The sequence below is a fragment of the Capricornis sumatraensis genome, chromosome 2, assembly GCF_032405125.1.
Source record: "Capricornis sumatraensis isolate serow.1 chromosome 2, serow.2, whole genome shotgun sequence".
Classification (NCBI taxonomy): domain Eukaryota; kingdom Metazoa; phylum Chordata; class Mammalia; order Artiodactyla; family Bovidae; genus Capricornis; species Capricornis sumatraensis.
This window is the reverse complement of record NC_091070.1, coordinates 98250460-98268900: the sequence shown is the minus strand read 5'-3', so window position 1 is coordinate 98268900 and position 18441 is coordinate 98250460. Positions and strand designations below refer to the sequence as shown.

At 32.5% G+C, this 18441-nt stretch overlaps 1 protein-coding gene across 2 annotated transcripts in view; it reads left to right on the top strand.

Moving 5' to 3' along the window:
• Positions 1–18087, top strand: part of YTHDC2 (YTH N6-methyladenosine RNA binding protein C2) — a 70636-nt gene extending 52549 nt beyond the window's left edge. Inside the window, exons 25-30 of one of the 2 annotated variants that reach the window (XM_068963694.1) lie at positions 1478–1770; positions 5955–6132; positions 14036–14239; positions 14963–15145; positions 16193–16280; positions 16392–18087. In XM_068963694.1, the coding sequence (XP_068819795.1) occupies positions 1478–1770; positions 5955–6132; positions 14036–14239; positions 14963–15145; positions 16193–16273 (939 nt within the window). In that variant the 3' untranslated portion in view covers positions 16274–16280; positions 16392–18087. Of the gene's footprint in view, positions 1–1477; positions 1771–5954; positions 6133–14035; positions 14240–14962; positions 15146–16192 lie in introns of both variants that reach the window. The other variant, XM_068963693.1, reaches the window with a different exon arrangement.
• The last annotated feature ends 354 nt before the right edge of the window (positions 18088–18441 follow it).

Sequence of the window (18441 nt, the reverse complement as noted above, 5' to 3'; positions counted from 1 at the left end):
AAAATTGAGCCCTTGGTGTGAGAGAATAGAATACGAATATGTTTGTGCATATAAGAAAATACTGAGTGCTGGGTACACAAGAAATTCTTTTATTTTATATAACTCTGTGTAAAGGGAAAGATATTAGGTCATTTTGTTTTCTCTTTACATCTATCTCTCAAGTAGAAAAGATGAATGTTTGTTATCAAATTAAAATTTTTCTTGACAAAGCCTTCCCTTGATTCTATCTTTACTTTTAAAGATCATTTTTTATCCTTTTGGAGGACAACATGAACTGTCAAAAGTTGATACTGGCTAGAGCTTACTTTTTTACATGCATTCCTTGATCACTTCAACCTGCTGCAGACTCATTTCCATTCCCATCCATTTTTCCCTTCACTGAAACTGTACTTGCCGTGGTCGATGCTGTCTCCTCCATGTTGTCAAAGCCAGACTGCTGTTCTTGATAAATGTGGCCTTTCTCTCATAGTTAACACTGTTGCCCATACCCTTCCCCATTTTCCTTCCTCACCCCTGTCCAACTTTTTGTCACTAGTTTCTTTAGTACTACTCTTCCTGATTCTTCTTCTATCTAGCGAGGCTGTTCCTTCTTAGGTGCTTTCGTGTACTCTTTTGTATGTGCTTCTACCTTAAATGTTGGATGTTCACCAGTGGTATGTTCTTTACACTCTTTACACTGTCTCTGCACAGTTTCTAGGGACCTTAACCTCTGTGTGTAGATTTAGTAATCATTCATACACTGATAACTTCCAGGCATATCTTATCTGTATCTCTAGCTTAGGATTTTCTCTGTATGAATTCAGCTGCTTTCTGGACATCATCATTTGGCAGTAAAATAAAGTATGAATGAAATTTAATGTATTTTTTCTTTATTTACCCTGCTGTTACTTTTCCAGTATTAATCACACTTTACCACACATTGTTTTTCTTTCTCTCTCATTGGACTGTGTAACTTGATTTTGTGTCTCTAGTGCCTCAAAATGGTAAAGAAATTTTATTTTTTTCATGCAACAAAATGAATGAAATTGATAATAAAGTGTGAAATGTGTTCTTTGGAAACAATTTCAGACTGAAAAATAATTGTCTTGCAAGTGTGGTACATATTTTGCTGTTACCGATTTGAACTGAGGGCTTCCCTGATAGCTCAGTTGGTAAAGAATCTGCCTGCGATGCAGGAGACCCCGGTTCGATTCCTGTGTTAGGAAGATCCACTGGAGAAGGGATAGGCTACCCACTCCAGTATTCTTGGGCTTCCCTTGTGGCTCAGCTGGTAAAGAATCTGCCCACAATGCGGGAGACCTGGGTTCAGTCCCTTGGTTAGGAAGATGCCCTGGAGAAGGGAAAGGCTACCCACTCCAGTATTCTGGCCTGGAGAATTCCACGGACTATAGTCTGTGGGGTCGCAAAGAGTTGGACACGACTGAGCGACTTTTACTTTCACTTTCATTTGAACTGAAATAAAGCTATTTTATTACAGGCAGCCAGTTTATTGCTGCAACTTAGACAGAAGTGGCACAGCTTATTTTTACGTCGAATGAGAGCTCCATCCAAACCTTGGTCTCAAGTTGATGAAGCTACTATAAGAGCAATTATAGCTGTTTTAAGCACTGAAGAACAATCTGCAGGTTTACAACAGCCATCTGGGATTGGCCAAAGGCCAAGACCTATGTCTTCAGAAGAACTTCCTTTGGCATCATCTTGGAGGTCAAATAATAGTAGAAAAAGTTCAGCAGATACTGAATTTTCTGATGAGTCTACTACTGCAGAAAGGTAAATTTATAGCATTTTATTAAAATGAGGTATTTTCTCTAGGAAATAGTTATTTATCATAGAATCACATGCTTTTATAATATTTAAAAATTACTTTCTTATAATCTGAGATATGCAAAAAGGTTACAATAAAATGGGAAGAATTTATTATTTTTAAAACATAATTCTTTTAAGTGTTAGATAATACAAAGAACTTCAAGCTCCTGGGGTCTCGAATTATTTAAAAAGGAATTTTTATTTTTTTGTCAGGAAAAGCTTGAAATGTTTAATTTTCAGAATTTACAAATTTAGGGTCTATGAAAAAGATAACAGCATTTTTTATTGTGCATTTTAGTTCATATATGTCAAGTCATATCTTTCCTAGATAACCTCACAGCAAAAAGTGTTGGCTATGGCCATTTAGAAGAACTGTCTCCTTCCAAGTCTTACCTAGGTATTAATAAAACTGACTGGTTTTTGTACAGAAACGTACTTTATTTATTTGTTCATACAGGGACATATTAAATGCTTAGTGTTCTTGGTGTGAGGTATATAGCAATTTATAACAAATAAAAAACAAATCTCTTCAGAAAGGTTACATTTTGTTGAAGAGAGGAATACATATATTAAAAAAGTAAATTTACTGTCTTGGCAAAATTTCTTACAATTTAGCTAAATTCTTTTATCCTTTCTATCATTTGGCAATTAGATGTGAATTTTTTATCATATGATTATTGAGAGCTCTTACATTGAATCATTTTTCCAAAATGTATTTGGTAATGTAGTATTTATAGTGAATGGTTGGCCATGATTTAGAAATATTTCTGGTTGTAAAAATGTTTGTTAGAACCCAATTTGTATTTCTTTATATCAGTTAAAAATTTTTTTTTTACCTTGATAGAATGGATAACAGAGACAACGTTCTTGCCTGGAATGCTAGTTTGAACAATATAGTAGATATTATCTTTGTGCTAAGAATATTATTTCATTGTTAAAAATTGAAAATAGAAATAATGGAGGCATAAAAGATATGTGATGCTTATTGTTTTTCAAGGTTCAGATGGAATATTTAGTACCTATCATCTTTTGATCAGATTTTACTTATTTGAATGAAGCTTAAAGGCATGTTATCAGTTAAGATTTCAGTAAAAAAGCAATAATACATGCTGGATTCCAAGTTTTTCATATACAACATTTTAGGAATAATTCAGCCAATTGCTTATAATAATGTGTGTCCCTAAACCATTTTCTCTTATGTAGATACTGCCAAGCAAAAAATAAAATAGTAAAAAATACATTTTCTACTTAGATACTCCTCTTTTTAAAAAGATTTTTTGAAAAATTTCCTTGAATAAGAGTGATTTTGAATACATGAATACATTTGCATAGAAATTATGTGGTAGACTTATTTATAGACTCCTCTTTAAAAAAAGTATATATATATATATATATATATTCAGAGGGACTGTTTATACACACATGTGTTTATATACATATCATACATACTATACACATGCATTTATGAGGAAAATTTTCCTATTTTCTTTATAAAAGTAATATATACTTGTTTAATAAAAATTAGAAATACAGGAGAAAATCATAATTATAATAAAGTATAATAATAGTTATGCTTTAGAAACTGATTATCTTATAAATTCATTTTTTCTCCTGTGATACCAGTATCTGCCATTTTCCTTTCCTTATAGGTTGTAGCTTTGCTTTCTTTATTCTCTTATCTGTTGAACAGTGAGATAAAGAATTTCATATACTTTTAGACTTTGTAGTTTTAATAGGCAAGGCCTGAAACTGATATAGCTTGGTGAGGAATAGATTAAGGACTCTTCTAAATAATCTTTCTTTATAATCTTTCTGGAATTGCTTCTTGAAGAAAAGGTATTCATAGTATTTATAGTTAGAGTTTTCACACTAGGATGGCAAAATATAGATCAGTTAATTTCTTTTAATAAAAACATTTTATTAGTTATTTTTAAAAGTTTAAGAAACTATTAAAACATGGAAAAATGCCCATATCCCATGTTAAAATTAAACCAATGTTTTTAAATTGTCATTTTTACATAATAATTTGCTTACAAAGAATAAACATCTTTTCTATAATAAAAATGAGATATAACTGAGTTATCAGAATTCTTTGTCTTAAATGAAATTGTAGGTGGAAAGGTTTATACAAATGCTTTGTTTCTACATGCATGAAATTTGAGGGGGAGCCAAAATTTGGGAAAGAAGAGAGAAAAGCTAGAATAGAGCACAGAATCAAAGATCAAATTGGAAACTGCAAAAATGGGCATTTAGTTCTATTGGAAGCATCATTTTTATTTTAATAAGATATTACCCTTAATTAAGTTCTGTTACCTAGTTTTCAGGTAAATAATCTGCTAGGGTAAGAATGATGGAATTTTAGAGGTATAACTTGATAATTCATTGAACTTCAATTCCTAAAGACAAAAGCCCTGAAAAGTTGGTTTTTTATATTTATCAAGTTCTTAATAATTATTCACATGTTTATTCATTATATATTTTTGTTAGCACTTTTAGGCTTTAGCTATTTTATTTCATTTGTGAAAGAAATATTGAATCCAAGATATTTATTGAAAGAGAAGCAAAATGTGGGGATAAGCTATTTTAACTCATTTTGAAGGCAGAGTAATTAAAATTGCAAGGCTCAGTGGAAGTTTATGAAATGTTTATGACTTATTCTTTTTATGTTTTGTTTATATATTATATGTAAACACAGCAAAGTAAATGATTGTTGTTTAGTTTCCCATTTGTGTCCAACTCTTTGTGACCCCATGGACTGCAATATTCCATGCCTCTCTGTCCCCCACCATCTCCTGAAGTTTGCCCAAGTTCATGTCCATTGCATTGGTGATGCCATCTGGGCATCTTATCCTCTGACGATTTTCACCTATTTGCTGTATCTACCCAATTATTTTTTTCTTGCTTCCTTTCTTTTTTTGTTCACATATTTCAAAATTGGTCTCTCACATCATGTCATTTTACTTCTCTGTATTTAGATTTGAATCTCTTAAAAAATAAAGGCATTTTTCCTACACAATCAAAATCCAATAATCAGTCCCAATAAAATAATCATTTCCCCAATTCTCAAACTATATTTATTTGAAACAGCATTCAGGGAGGACTCACTCATGCACTGTATTAGGGTGTCTTGTTTCTTGAATCTCTTGTGATCTAGAGCACTTAGTTCCTTTGTTGACTTTTCTTAGGAAACTAGGTCAGCGGTATTATGACATGTACCACATTCTGGATATGTCTCTTTTTATTGCTATACCCTGCGTATTTCATGGATGTGGTTAGCTCTCAAAGCTTGATTAGATCCAGTATTTTGGCAAGAACATTTTTTTTTCTTTTGGCAAGAATATTTATAGGTAATGCTGTGAACTTTATATTATACTGCTTTAGGAATTACTTAATGTCTTCTTTGTTTTTTAATGTCTGGTTTTCCACTGAGACGTACACTTTTAAAAAAACTATAAAATTCTTGACTGCCATTTTTGCTGCATTTATTCATAGAATTTTAAAACAGAAGAATCTTAGCATTTATCTAGTTTAATCCCTTTATTTAACAGCTACAGGATATTAAACCTCAGATAAATTAAAAGACTTGCCCAGGATCACCTACCTCATTAGTTGTAAATTTAGTTCTGTCTGAAAATCTTCCCTCCTGACTCTAGTCCAGTATTATTTCCATTTTGCCATGCTGTAATTTTTAGTATGCTTTTGAAATCTGTTTGGTTTTAAGATATATGCAAATAGAAGAGAGGTGGAGTAGGTGATTTTCTAGTAACGGCCATTAGCATAGATGTATTTAAATAATTTTAAAATGTTAAAAGACATTAGGCATCAATATATGACATTATAATTGTTTAGGATTTCTTATAGACTGTCATAAAAGAGGTTAGGAGTTTTGTAAGGGAAATAATACTTTGGTATCTAAATTAAAAATTTTTATAGGTTGTTTTTAATATATTTTTGTATTGTTTTTAAAAAATGCTATCTTTGCAAGTGTACCCTAATAGTACAACCCTTTCTTCTAAATGTAATAGAAGAATGAAATTGCCTTTTAAAATACTATTCCATAAATCACAGAATCATTGAACTTTGGTTTGAAATGGAGTCTGCTTGGATCTTATGTGTAACTGATCTTTGCTTCCTCCTTTTCACTCAAGAGTATTGATGAAATCTCCAGCTCCAACACTACACCAACCTCAGAAGTATAAAGATAGAGGAATTTTGCATCCTAAACGAAGCACTGAGGACCGGTCAGATCAATCTTCTGTGAAATCTACAGACAGCAGCAATTACCCAAGCCCTTGCGCTAGTCCTTCTCCTCCATCCTCAGGGAAGGTAGAGTGTCAGGGCTTTGTAGCACACCTGGTGTTACATGTTTAACACAATTATAGATAATTCTGCTTTTAAGTCACTAATCCTGGCCTCTGTTCTAGTTACAAATAAAAGTTTGCAAACAGCAAATTTTTTAGTTTCTCCTACTTGCCAGATATTTTTGGTCGGTATGATCCGGGAAAGTTTTCATACTAGTAGACCATTCCCTGATGGCATGTGGCTAAGCAGTTCATGATTCCCTTTCTGTATCTTTAGAACCTTTCTTTTGTTAAATACAAATGACAAAAGGAATTTCTTAAATTAATTTTGATTCATACTTTAAGAATTCAAAACAATGATTTCTTTCATTCTTAATTGATTTCTTCAATTCAGTGGTTCTATTAAAAATACAACACTAGATGGGGTTAGGAAGATAAGGAAATGTTGATAAAGAATTGAGAACTATGTATCTTTTAAAAAGTTTGTGATATGAATGATTTCAACTATTTAGAACAATTTTAATTTAATACTTGAATAAGTATTTGGTTAGTGTTTTTTAGCTATGTGATGTAGTTCTGGTGAAAATGTCTGCTAAAATACTATTGTTAAATAAGAGGAAAAGAAATGTTTTTGCAGATTTATATTCTTTGGCTTTAAGAGTATTTTTGTTTTTAATTTTAAGTGCCTTTATTAAGGCATAATTTACATGATAAAATTCACCAATTTAAAATACAGTATTGTAAAGTAAAATAAAGTAAAATTAAAAAAAATAAAAACTATATAAATTAAAAAAAATAAACTTCAATTCAGTGAATTTTGACAAGTGTATGTAATCATGAACTGTACTATAGTCTCATGTAGAGCAGTCCTATTACCCTCAGATTCTGGTAACCACTAAACTGCTCTTTGTTCTTAAAGTTTTGCCTTTTTTTGGAACTTCCTGTTAATAAAATGTATATAACTTTTTGTGACTGGCTTGTTTGACTTTTGAAATTGATTTGTAAATTATTGAGTTTATTATATTATTAGTTATATATAAAACATAATATTAATATAAAATATATATTATTACATAATATATATTATAATAATATAACATATAATATAATTATAGTCATATAGGTATTATATTGTTACTACAATATTTAATATTATAAATATAAAGTATTTAATTTATATTAAATTATATTTTATATAAACCATACATGTTATATAAATTATATATAATTTATATTAAATTATATTTAATTTAATTATTAAATTATATTAATAATCTACACCATTGTAGATACAAAAATATTAATATAATATCATATATTAATATTATATAATATATAATATTATATTATATGATATAATTATATTGATTATATGATATATAATATATTATAATATAAATATATAGAAATATATTTTATATAATATGTAATATATAATATAAAATAAAAAATATATATAAGTGATAATATATAAATATATAATATATGATACAATATATCATATTAGTAATATATTAATTATGCAAATGGAAGATAATATAAGTGGAAGATTAATATAATTATATATATTAGTTATATATTTCATTATTTTATAATTATTATATTATTAGTTTATTACTTGTTATTGCTGGATAGTAAGTATCCCATTGTGTGGATATATTGAACTATTCAGTTCAGTTCAGTTGCTCAGTCATGTCTGACTCTTTGTGACCCCATGGACTGCAGCACACCAGGCCTCCCTGTCCATCACCAACTCCTGGAGTTTACCCAAACTCATGTCCCCTGAGTTGATGCTATCCAACCATCTCATCCTCTGTCATCCCCTTCTCCTCCTGCCCTCAATCTTTCCCAGCATCAGGGTCTTTTCAAATGAGTCAGTTCTTCACATCAGGTGGCCAAAGTATTGGAGTTTCAGTTTCAGCATCAGTCTTTCCAGTGAACACCCAGGACTGATCTCCTTTAGGATGGACTGGTTGGATCTCCTTGCAGTCCAAGGGACTCTCAAGAGTCTTCTCCAACTTCACAGTTCAAAAGCATCAATTCTTTGGCGCTCAGCCTTCTTCACAGTCCAACTCTCACATCCATACATGACTACTGGAAAAACCACAGTCTTGACTAGATGGAACTTTGTTGGCAAAATAATGTTTCTGCTTTTTAATATGCTGTCTAAGTTGGTCATACATTTTTTTCCAAGGAACAGACATCTTTTAATTTCATACCTGCAGTCACCATCTGCAGTGATTTTGGAGCCCCCCAAAATAAAGTCTGTCACTGTTTCTATTGTTTCCCCATCAATTTACCATGAAACTGGATGCCATGATCTTAGTTTTCTGAATGTTGAGTTTTAAGCCAACTTTTCACTCTCCTCTTTTGTTTTTATCAAGAGGCTCTTAAGTTTTTCACTTTGTACCAAAAGGGTGGTGTCATCTGCATATCTGAGGTTATTGATATTTCTCCTGGCACTCTTGATTCCAGATATATCACAGTATGTTTATCTATTCACCATTAATGGACTTTTGGATTGTTTCTACTTTTTGACTATTATGAATAATATTCAGGTACAAATCTTTATGTACAGATATGTTTTCTGATCTTGGGTACATACTCATGAGTATGTTTGTTGGGTTGTGTGGTAAGTGTAACTTTACAAGAAACTACTGAACTGTTTTCCAAAATAGCTGTACTTTTCTCTGTCCCCTTCAATAATCTATGAGGATTCCATTTGCTCAATATTCTTAACAGTACTTGACATTACTAGACTCTTAATTTTAGCTATTTAGGTGTATAGTGATGCTCCATTGTAGTTTTAACTTGCATTTTCCCAATGATTAAGTATTATATTGACCATCATTTCACATGCTTCTTTCCATTTCTGAATCTTTGGTGAAAATATGTTCAAGTTTTTGTTTAACTTTTTAAAATTGTTTATTGGTTGTCTTTTTTTATTTAGTTGTTAAGAGTTCTCTATACAAGTTTAATTATCTGTGTTGTAAACACTTTTTTCAGTAGTCTGTGCTTGCATTTACATTTTATTAATGGTGTCTTTTTTGTCCTCATGTAACCATCACTTTATTTATTTAAGAGTGTTTTTAACTTTTTTTAGTTTTTAATTTTTTATTGAGGTATACTTGACTTACAATATCGTATTAGTTTTAGGTGTACAACATGATTCAGTATTTTTATGGATCATACTCCATTTAAAATTGTTACAAAATAATGGTTATATTTTCCTGTTCTATTGTGTCCTTGTTACTTATTTATTTTTAATTTTTATTTTATATTATAGTTGGCTTACAATATTGTGTTAGTTTCAGGTGTACATCAAAGTGATTCAATTATCTCTTAAAGAAAAATGCTTTTAATTTTGATAGAAGTCTATTTAATTTATTTTTTCTATTTCATCTATATTTTCTATTACAGTTCATATTTTTTGTGTCCTAAGAAGCCCTTGCCTAATCAAAGATTCCAGAGATTTTCTGCTGTGCTTTCTTCTAGAGATTTTATAGTTGGAACTCTTTGCATGCTATACCTCACTTGGTCATGATGTATTACCCTTTTAAAATATTGCTGGATTTGATTTTGTTCCATCAAAAATTTTATTAAATGAGGGATCTTTGTTTATGAGGAATGTTATTCTAGAGAATAACATCTAGTTATCTTTGTATGATTTTGGTATCAGGGTTGTGTGGTTATTTTATGGTTAGTGGGGAAGTGGTCCTTTAACTTCAATTTTTTGAAAGAGATGTATAGGCTTAATAGTATTTCTTCCTTAAGTGCTTGATGGAGTTCACTACTTAAGTCATTTTTACCTTATTCTAATTATTGGGGTCTTTTAATGGACTGGGACCTGGCGGTCCGGAGGTAACAATAAGAAAAGTGAAAGAGAGAAAGAGGCTGATACTCCCTGGTTTCCGCAGAGTCCTTGACACAGGACTTGCATCTCTCACAAAGGCACAGGGCGCCCTCTCGAGGGGGACGTGAAGACACAGGGTGCCTTCTCGAGAGAGTCTTAGAAGCCCAGGAAGGAGAGTGAGCAAGATGGGTTTCTGTTCTCCAGAGAATTAGCCGAGGAGAGAGAAAGACAGAAAGAAAGACAGACAGACAGACACAGGGACCCAAGCTCTGATGGAGCAAAGGTACTTTATTAGCAGAAAGGCAGGCTTATATATCTTTAGTAAGATGATTACTCAGCTGTTACACAGGATGAAATTTTATCAATAGCCACAATATGGATAGTCTAATACATACAAGGTCTCAGACGCTGAAAAGAGTCACTGCCTGTCCCATCCCATGACCTGAGTCCTGAGAACTGCATGCAGCTTTACTCATTCTTGGAATAGGAACTGATAAGGAACAGAGAATCCTTTAGAAATAGAAAACAGCATGCAGGAATCCTCCTGTTAAATGTTCCCTAACACCTAATGTATCTTGAATCAGTATTATGCCCTTTCAGTTATAGTTTGAGAACCTTGCAACAGTATGCTTATATTACCCTTCAGTCCTTTGTTGATATTGGTTTCTTACATTTTATTTCTACATGTTACAAATGTCAGAATATATTAGTTTTTATTTTACACAGTCAATTACCTTTTATCAAAAGTCAAGAAAATGTCTTTTATATTTACTCAATGTCTACCATTTCCTGTGCTTTTTATTCTTTTGTGTTGACATGAATTTCTATCTTGGATCATATACTTCTGTCTGAAAACCTCTTTTAACATTTCTTTAGGTACAGATCTGTGGGAAATGAATTATTTTAGCTTTTGTATAAAATTTTTTTCACTTTTGTTTTTGAAAGATATTTTTACTGTGTATATAATTCTAGGTTGACAGATGATTTTCTTTCATTACTATAATACTATCATATAGGCTTCCTTGATAGCTCAGTTGGTAAAGAATCTGCCTGCAATGCAGGAGACCTGCTTTTATTTCTGGATCAGGAAGATCCACTGGAGAAGGGATCAGCTACCCACTCCAGTATTCTTGGGCTTCCCTTGTGGCTCAGCTGGTAAAGAATCCGCCTGCAATGCGGGAGACCTGGGTTCAATCCCTGGGTTGGGAAGATCCCCTGGAGAAGGGAAAGGTTACCTGCTCCAGCATGGGGTTGCAAAGAGTTGGACAGGATTAAGTGACTTTCACTTTCACATTAGTAGTTTACATAGTTTCTGATGGGACATCTACTATCATTCTTATCTTTCTTTTTCCATATATAATTTGTCTTTTTCTGCCTAGCTGCTTTTAAGATTTTCTTTTTATCACTGGTTTTTTGACAATTTGATTTTTATATGACTTGGTCTGGTCCTCTTTATATTTCTTCCTTAATCTGTGTATGTATAGTTGCCACTGATTTTGGGAAATTTAACACCATGTATTTTTTTATATCTCACCTCTTCCCCACTTCTTTTCTAGAATTCTAGATATACAAATGTAAGACTATTGGATGTTGTTCCACAGGTCACTGATACTCTCTTCATTTTTTTCAGTTCTTTTTGTCTCTTTGCTTCATTTGAGATTGGTTCCATTGCTGCCTCTTTAATTTAAGTTCATTGATTTTTTGTTTGTAGTGTCTAATCTGATATGCATTCTTTCTAGTTTATTTTTGCTTCAAATACTTTATTTTCATCCCCAGACCTTCCTTTGAGTCTCTAAAAAAATACCTTCTATTTCCCCTCTCATCATATTTATGTTTCGTCTACCTTCTTAAACATAGTGCCATGTATTGAGAATAGCTTCTTTAAATTCTTATCTCCTAATTTCATCATCTGTCATATCTCAATTTGTTCCTGTTGATTAACTTTTTTCCTGTTTGTGGTCATAGTCCTGTTTGTTTGCATTCCTTAAAATTTTGTTTGGGTGTGAGATATTTGTTTTATTCATTTAAATAGTGTTAGACATTGTTCTGATACACAGTTAAGTTAGTTACAATCAGTGTAATCCTTCCAGGACTTACTTTTAAGCTGTGTTACGGTGGGTCTGGGCACAGGGCAGTTTTTATTCTGGTCCTAATTTATTTCCAGTACTAAGGTATGATTTCCATTGGCTGATGTGCTAGGTATTACACATTCTTTCCATTCTGCCTGGGAAAAAGGTGAAATATTCCCAACCATGTGTGAGCTCTAAGAACTCTTTTTCTTTGAATTTTTCCTTGCCTCAGTTCATCATTTCTTACTATGTTCAGGTCTTTACTTAGCCAGAACCTTGTGAGGACCCCTTCTGTAGTCCCCTGTTCTCTTCCTATGCAGCTCCCTTCTATCTGGTACACTGCCATGCAAAACCTAGTTAATGTGGCCTCTAAACTGCAAGTTCAGTGAGACCATTGGATTCTGTTTGTTTCCCTTTCTGCATTGTCACCTGGAAATTGTATCCAGGCAGTAAGCTGGAGCAGTTTTTGTTTTGTTTTCAGTCTTTGCAAGTTTATTAAGATATTTTCTGAAAGTACATTTGGAGTATAAATCAGAGTTGACTATTCTGAATGCTCTGAAAATCAGTACTTGGTTTTGGTTCTTTGACCTCACTTTGATTGAGCCTTGTGTAAGTTTTCAGCCATGATAGAGCTACCTATATTTGTTGCATATTTGGTAAAATATTATGGTTTATATATCTATAAGATGTTATTTAATTGAGCCTATTGATTTTGAAAGGTCAAGTTTCACTTCCAGAATTTATCCATTCTTTTTTTTAATTTAAATTTATTTATTTTAATTGGAGGCTAATTACTTTACAATATTGTATTGGTTTTGCCATACATCAACATAAATCTGCCACGGGTGTACACGTGTTCCCAATCCTGAACCCCTTTCCCACCTCTCTCCCCGTACCATCCCTCTGGGTCATCCCAGTGCACCACCCCAAGCATCCTGTATCCTGCATTGAACCTAGACTGGCGATTCATTTCTTATATGGTATTATACATGTTTCAATGCCATTCTCCCAAATCATCCCACCCTCTCCCTCTCCCACCGAGTCCAAAAGATTGTTCTATATATCTGTGTCTCTTTTGCTGTCTCACATACAGGGTTATCGTTACCATCTTTCTAAATTCCATATATATGCGTTGGTATACTGTATTGTTGTTTTTCTTTCTGGCTTACTTCACTCTGCATAATCGGCTCCAGTTTCATCCACCTCATTAGAACTGATTCAAATGTATTCTTTTTAATGGCCGAGTAATACTCCATTGTGTATATGTACCACAGCTTTCTTATCCATTCATCTGCTGATGGACATCTAGGTTGCTTCCATGTCCTGGCTATTATAAACAGTGCTGTGATGAACATTGGGGTACATGTGTCTCTTTCAATTCTTGTTTCTTCAGTGTGTATGCCCAGGAGTGGGATTGCTGGGTCATATGGCAGTCCTATTTCCAGTTTCTTAAGGAATCTCCACACTGTTCTCCATAGTGGCTGTACTAGTTTGCATTCCCACCAATAGTGTAAGAGGGTTCCCTTTTCTCCACATCCTCTCCAGCATTTATTGCTTGTAGACTTTTGGATCGCAGCCATTCTGACTGGTGTGAAATGGTACCTCATTGTGGTTTTGATTTGCATTTCTCTGATAATGAGTGATGTTGAATATCTTTTCATGTGTTTGTTAGCCATCCGTATGTCTTCTTTGGAGAAATGTCTATTTAGTTCTTTGGCCCATCTTTTGATTGGGTCGTTTATTTTTCTGGAATTAAGCTGCAGGAGTTGCTTGTATATTTTTGAGATTAGTTGTTTGTCAGTTGCTTCATTTACTATTATTTTCTCCCATTCTGAAGGCTATCTTTCACCTTGCTTATAGTTTCCTTTTGTTGTGCAAAAGCTTTTAATTTTAATTAGGTCCCATTTGTTTATTTTTGCTTTTATTTCCAGTATTCTGGGAGGTGGATCATAGAGGATCCTGCTGTGATTTATGTCAGAGAGTGTTTAATATCCGTTCTTTTTTAGGGCTCAAAATCTCCTTCACCAAAACCAAACATGCCTATTCGATACTTCATAATGAAGAGTAGCAATCTGAGAAACCTTGAAATTTCTCAACAGAAGGGTATCTGGTCTACAACTCCTAGTAATGAGCGGAAGCTAAATCGAGCCTTTTGGGAAAGCAGCGTGGTTTACTTGGTATTTTCTGTTCAAGGATCTGGGCATTTCCAGGTGAGCCATCCTGAAACAGTAAAAGGGCATTATTCTGGCTGTAGATTAGATCAGTTAAATCATAGAAGTTAAAAAGAAGCTGGGTTTTTATTGCATTGGAATGTAAGAATGCACTATGCTTGACTGAGGATGAGGAATATATTGCACCTCTTCAAAGGAATGATATATAGGGATCCCTTTGTTTTTGCCTTGTTTTCCCAGAGTCTCTCTAGATAAACATTTTTTCCTCCTGAGGACAACTTAAGATTTCTGGTGGATTAAAAGTAATGAGAAGTGTGACTTTTTGATAAAATGTTTATTTAAATAGTGCCAAAGAGATTAGTCTGACCATCAAGAAACTGTGTTTCTTAACTCAGTTTCTTAACTGTGTTCCTTGACTTGATATATATCTGAATTTATAAAATAATGGATTTATTATTTGATATAGTTACTATTTTTTGAACTAAAAACCTAGAAGTTACATAGTATTCATATGGTAATGGAATAAATGTGGGTTTAGAACTATGATACATTATTTAGAAAATATGTATTTGTATTTAAGATTACATTAGAAAGCTGAAATCGGTCTTTCCTCTAAAATTTTCTAATTCATTTTTTTATAAGAAATGCTTAATGAGTAGCTTTCTGGAATTTTGTTAGATATCTATTATTTTTATATTACATTGTTACCTTAAAAGTACAAAACCTCAGGGCTGTCTCATTTTTCCCTCATTTTACTCACAGGGATTTTCTAGAATGTCTTCTGAGATAGGAAGAGAGAAGAGTCAGGATTGGGGCTCAGCTGGACTAGGAGGAGTGTTTAAGGTGGAGTGGATACGGAAAGAAAGTCTTCCCTTTCAGTTTGCACACCATTTACTCAATCCTTGGAATGACAACAAGAAAGTCCAGATAAGCAGAGATGGGCAGGTATACGACGGCATTTAATATTTTTCTTCCACTGTTTGTTTTGTTTGGCTGTTATTCATTTGTTTGAGGAACAAATGCAAGAATACAAATTGTATATTCCATGTATACATGGGAAGATAATGGTTCAAATTTGTAGAAGAGTTAGTTAAAAACCTACTTGCAAATGTGTCTGACAGAGCTCTTTTTTTTTTTTTTAAACATTTTGTAAACCTGACTTTGCTCTGTCATTGTATATATAATCTTTCATGTTAGTTCTTAGAGGTTCCTATTGTCGACCTAACTTGATATGATCAAAACCTAGTATAATTCTGAAGTAATTTCAATAAAGTCTAAGGATAAGAACAGTATCTAAGTTCTTTATGGATATAACTGATATAAATAGCAATTTTATATTTTTGTGGCTTGTTTTATTTCTTTTATGCTTTGTCTTCATAATACTGCTGATAGGCATTTTAAACTAGTTAAGGTGATGGGAATTAACATATATATTGATGACTGTGCTAGCTTCTTTATATGAGGTAGTTCAATTCTTAAGCCTAAATAAGTTATTGACCAAGTTTTTTGTAGGAAAAAATAGATTCAGAGAATCTATTTAGAGAGTTATCTAGTCTTGCTAAGGCTATATCTAATACTTCATCTGAACAAGTGTGACTATTGAAATAACCACATGAAAACTGTTAAGGTCCTTTTTAAGTGCACATGATGTCACAAGAGGACAATAAATGACATTCTTTTCAATTATGTAAGAATATTTTAATTTTTATTTGATAATTTTGAAATAAATTTCATTCCTTAAGTGTATTATATAGTATCTAAGATGATTTCTTGAGGGAAAAAACACAAACATCTAATATGCTAAGTATTAACATAAACCTTTGGAAGTACAAAAGCTGAGTACTTTTGCTAAATCTTCATGAAAAGCATTAGAGCAGTGAAGGCATAACACATGATTTAGTAGAAATATGAAGTTTGATTGTCTTACATTTTTATCAGTATAGGTTTCAATCTAGTTGTTTTTATGTTTATTGTGACTTTTGGTTTCTCCAGGAACTAGAACCTCAGGTTGGTGAACAGTTGCTCCAGTTATGGGAACGCCTTCCATTGGGAGAAAAAACCGCAACTGATTAATATTCAGGTTATACCATACTTAACTTTGAGTACAGGCATTATTTGTTATCATTAAGGAAATCTTTCAGATTGTTTATATTTTCTTTTCTTCTTCTTTTTTTGTTTTTAACCCTTCCAGAACTCTTAGCTTCAGAAGAATATCACGCCTCCTTATAACCATTGAATGCACTGACGTTCAAAAACTGAGATGGGGTTGTGTTATGAATGAGCTTTTCTGGTTGAAAGTGTTGCTTGAGGACTACCATCTTCGTATAAAAGAGAATAGGATAATTTAATTTTTATTGTGATCATAGGGAATGATTATATGTTTGTTAATATGTTTATAATTGAATGAAATAGTTGTTTCTTTAACACAGCAGCAGTTAACGTATTTAATTTGAAGTTAACATTTGTTTGAAACACTGACTTAGATCTCTAATTGGTGATTTATTTTAATGCAAGATAAATTGTTTACTTTTAAAAAAGGTCTGATTTTATCTGTCCACCTGAGCACCATTATAGAAGAGTCAATTCTAAAGATTTATCGTTAGAAACAAGCAAAGAAAAGCAAATGACCAAAATCTAAAAATGTCCCTTTAAAAAAGTGTGTGCTAATTAAGGAGTATTCATTCTGCCATTTTTAACCTGAAGTACATTAAGGAAAAAAAAAAAGAAGAAGAAGAAAGAATCTTCTTTTTCCGCAGCTATGTGAAACACAGTAAAAACTGAAGAAAGGCAGAATTCCTTCCCGACTTGAATCAGATCAGATTAAGTGCTTAATCGAGGTGCTACCTCTATTAACCTGATGTGTCCAAACCATCCTTTCTCCTACATGACAATCTTCACTTATCTCTGATACAAAAACAGTGATTATGAACTCTTCATTTTGGCTAGAGAAACTTTATTTAGACAAGTTAAAAATTTAAGCAAGTTATACAAGTTGGAAAAAAATTGCTTGTAACAGTTAATGGTAACTTGGTTTCTGTATGTTTTCCAAACTGAAGCTCCCAAGCAACACACGTTTTCTAGTACTTTTTATCCTACTTATGTTTCTGGGTAAGATTTCTCTCTCACTCCTTTTTTTTTTGCGTTTGTGGTTTAATAAACGGAGAGTAACTCTTTGTAAACCCATGTTAGTGCCAACTCTTGCATTTCTTTGCCATCTCAGAATTATTTGGTTTGATCTCTTTACCACAGTTGTCTATAAAATTTCCTTAGAGGCTTTCTGAAGGGAAATGGAAGTTCAAGGAGAAATGAAAGAAATGTCTTGGTTACTGAGTTTTAAGTGAAACAGGGTTGATAGCACTTCTCATGATGCATTAGGGTCATTGATATGTAACAAAAAACCAACATATATCTAATTTAAACACAAAAAGAGTAAGTGCTCTGCTTCTTTATTTAAGAATAAAGAAGTGAAAAGTCATTCATCAGCATAAAATCTCGGGCCCTCTACTCTACTTTCTCTGGGAAAGCATTGTATGTTGGTGCATTAGTTTAAAATGCCGGCTGTAACTTTTGCCTGTACTTGTAGTTACTGGGATTTTGTTTGTTTTATACTTTGAAACATACCTGTAAATTGAGCCTGTATGAATTATGTTCCACTATATGTATATTACAGTTCTTTTCCTATTAGAGAAAGTTGTGGTTTTCTGATAATGTATACATTTATTTAGGTATATATTTAGCAGTTCACAGTATTCTAATCTGGAAGTAAGAATGTCTAAAAAATAGAACTTGTTTCAGTTTCCACCTGTTTTCTAATATCTATCCCTGTATGTAAATAATGAGTTTGTTGATATTTAAGATGAACACAATTTGAATGTAATTAAAATGCTGTTTTTTTGAGAGAGATGAACTTTCAATATACTTATTAAATGAAATTCTGTTAAATCATTTAGATTTTGTTATTTTTGACATTATCAATGATCAACAGTTGTCCCTTGAGATATTAATGAATTTCATACACTTTGAAGAACACTAAATTGCAGTAGAAGGTGATGGCCTCATATTAGTACCTTTCCCTAGAAAAAATTACCTTATTATGATAGGGGCATGAGAAAAATCCCAAGACAGGTTTTAACGTAAAATCTTCCAATTATTAATAGGATATGTAGCTGTCCACCTTCTGTTCTCAAGACAATGCATTATGTGCTGTGCCATTGTATCCAGCCTCACTCTACCAATTACAG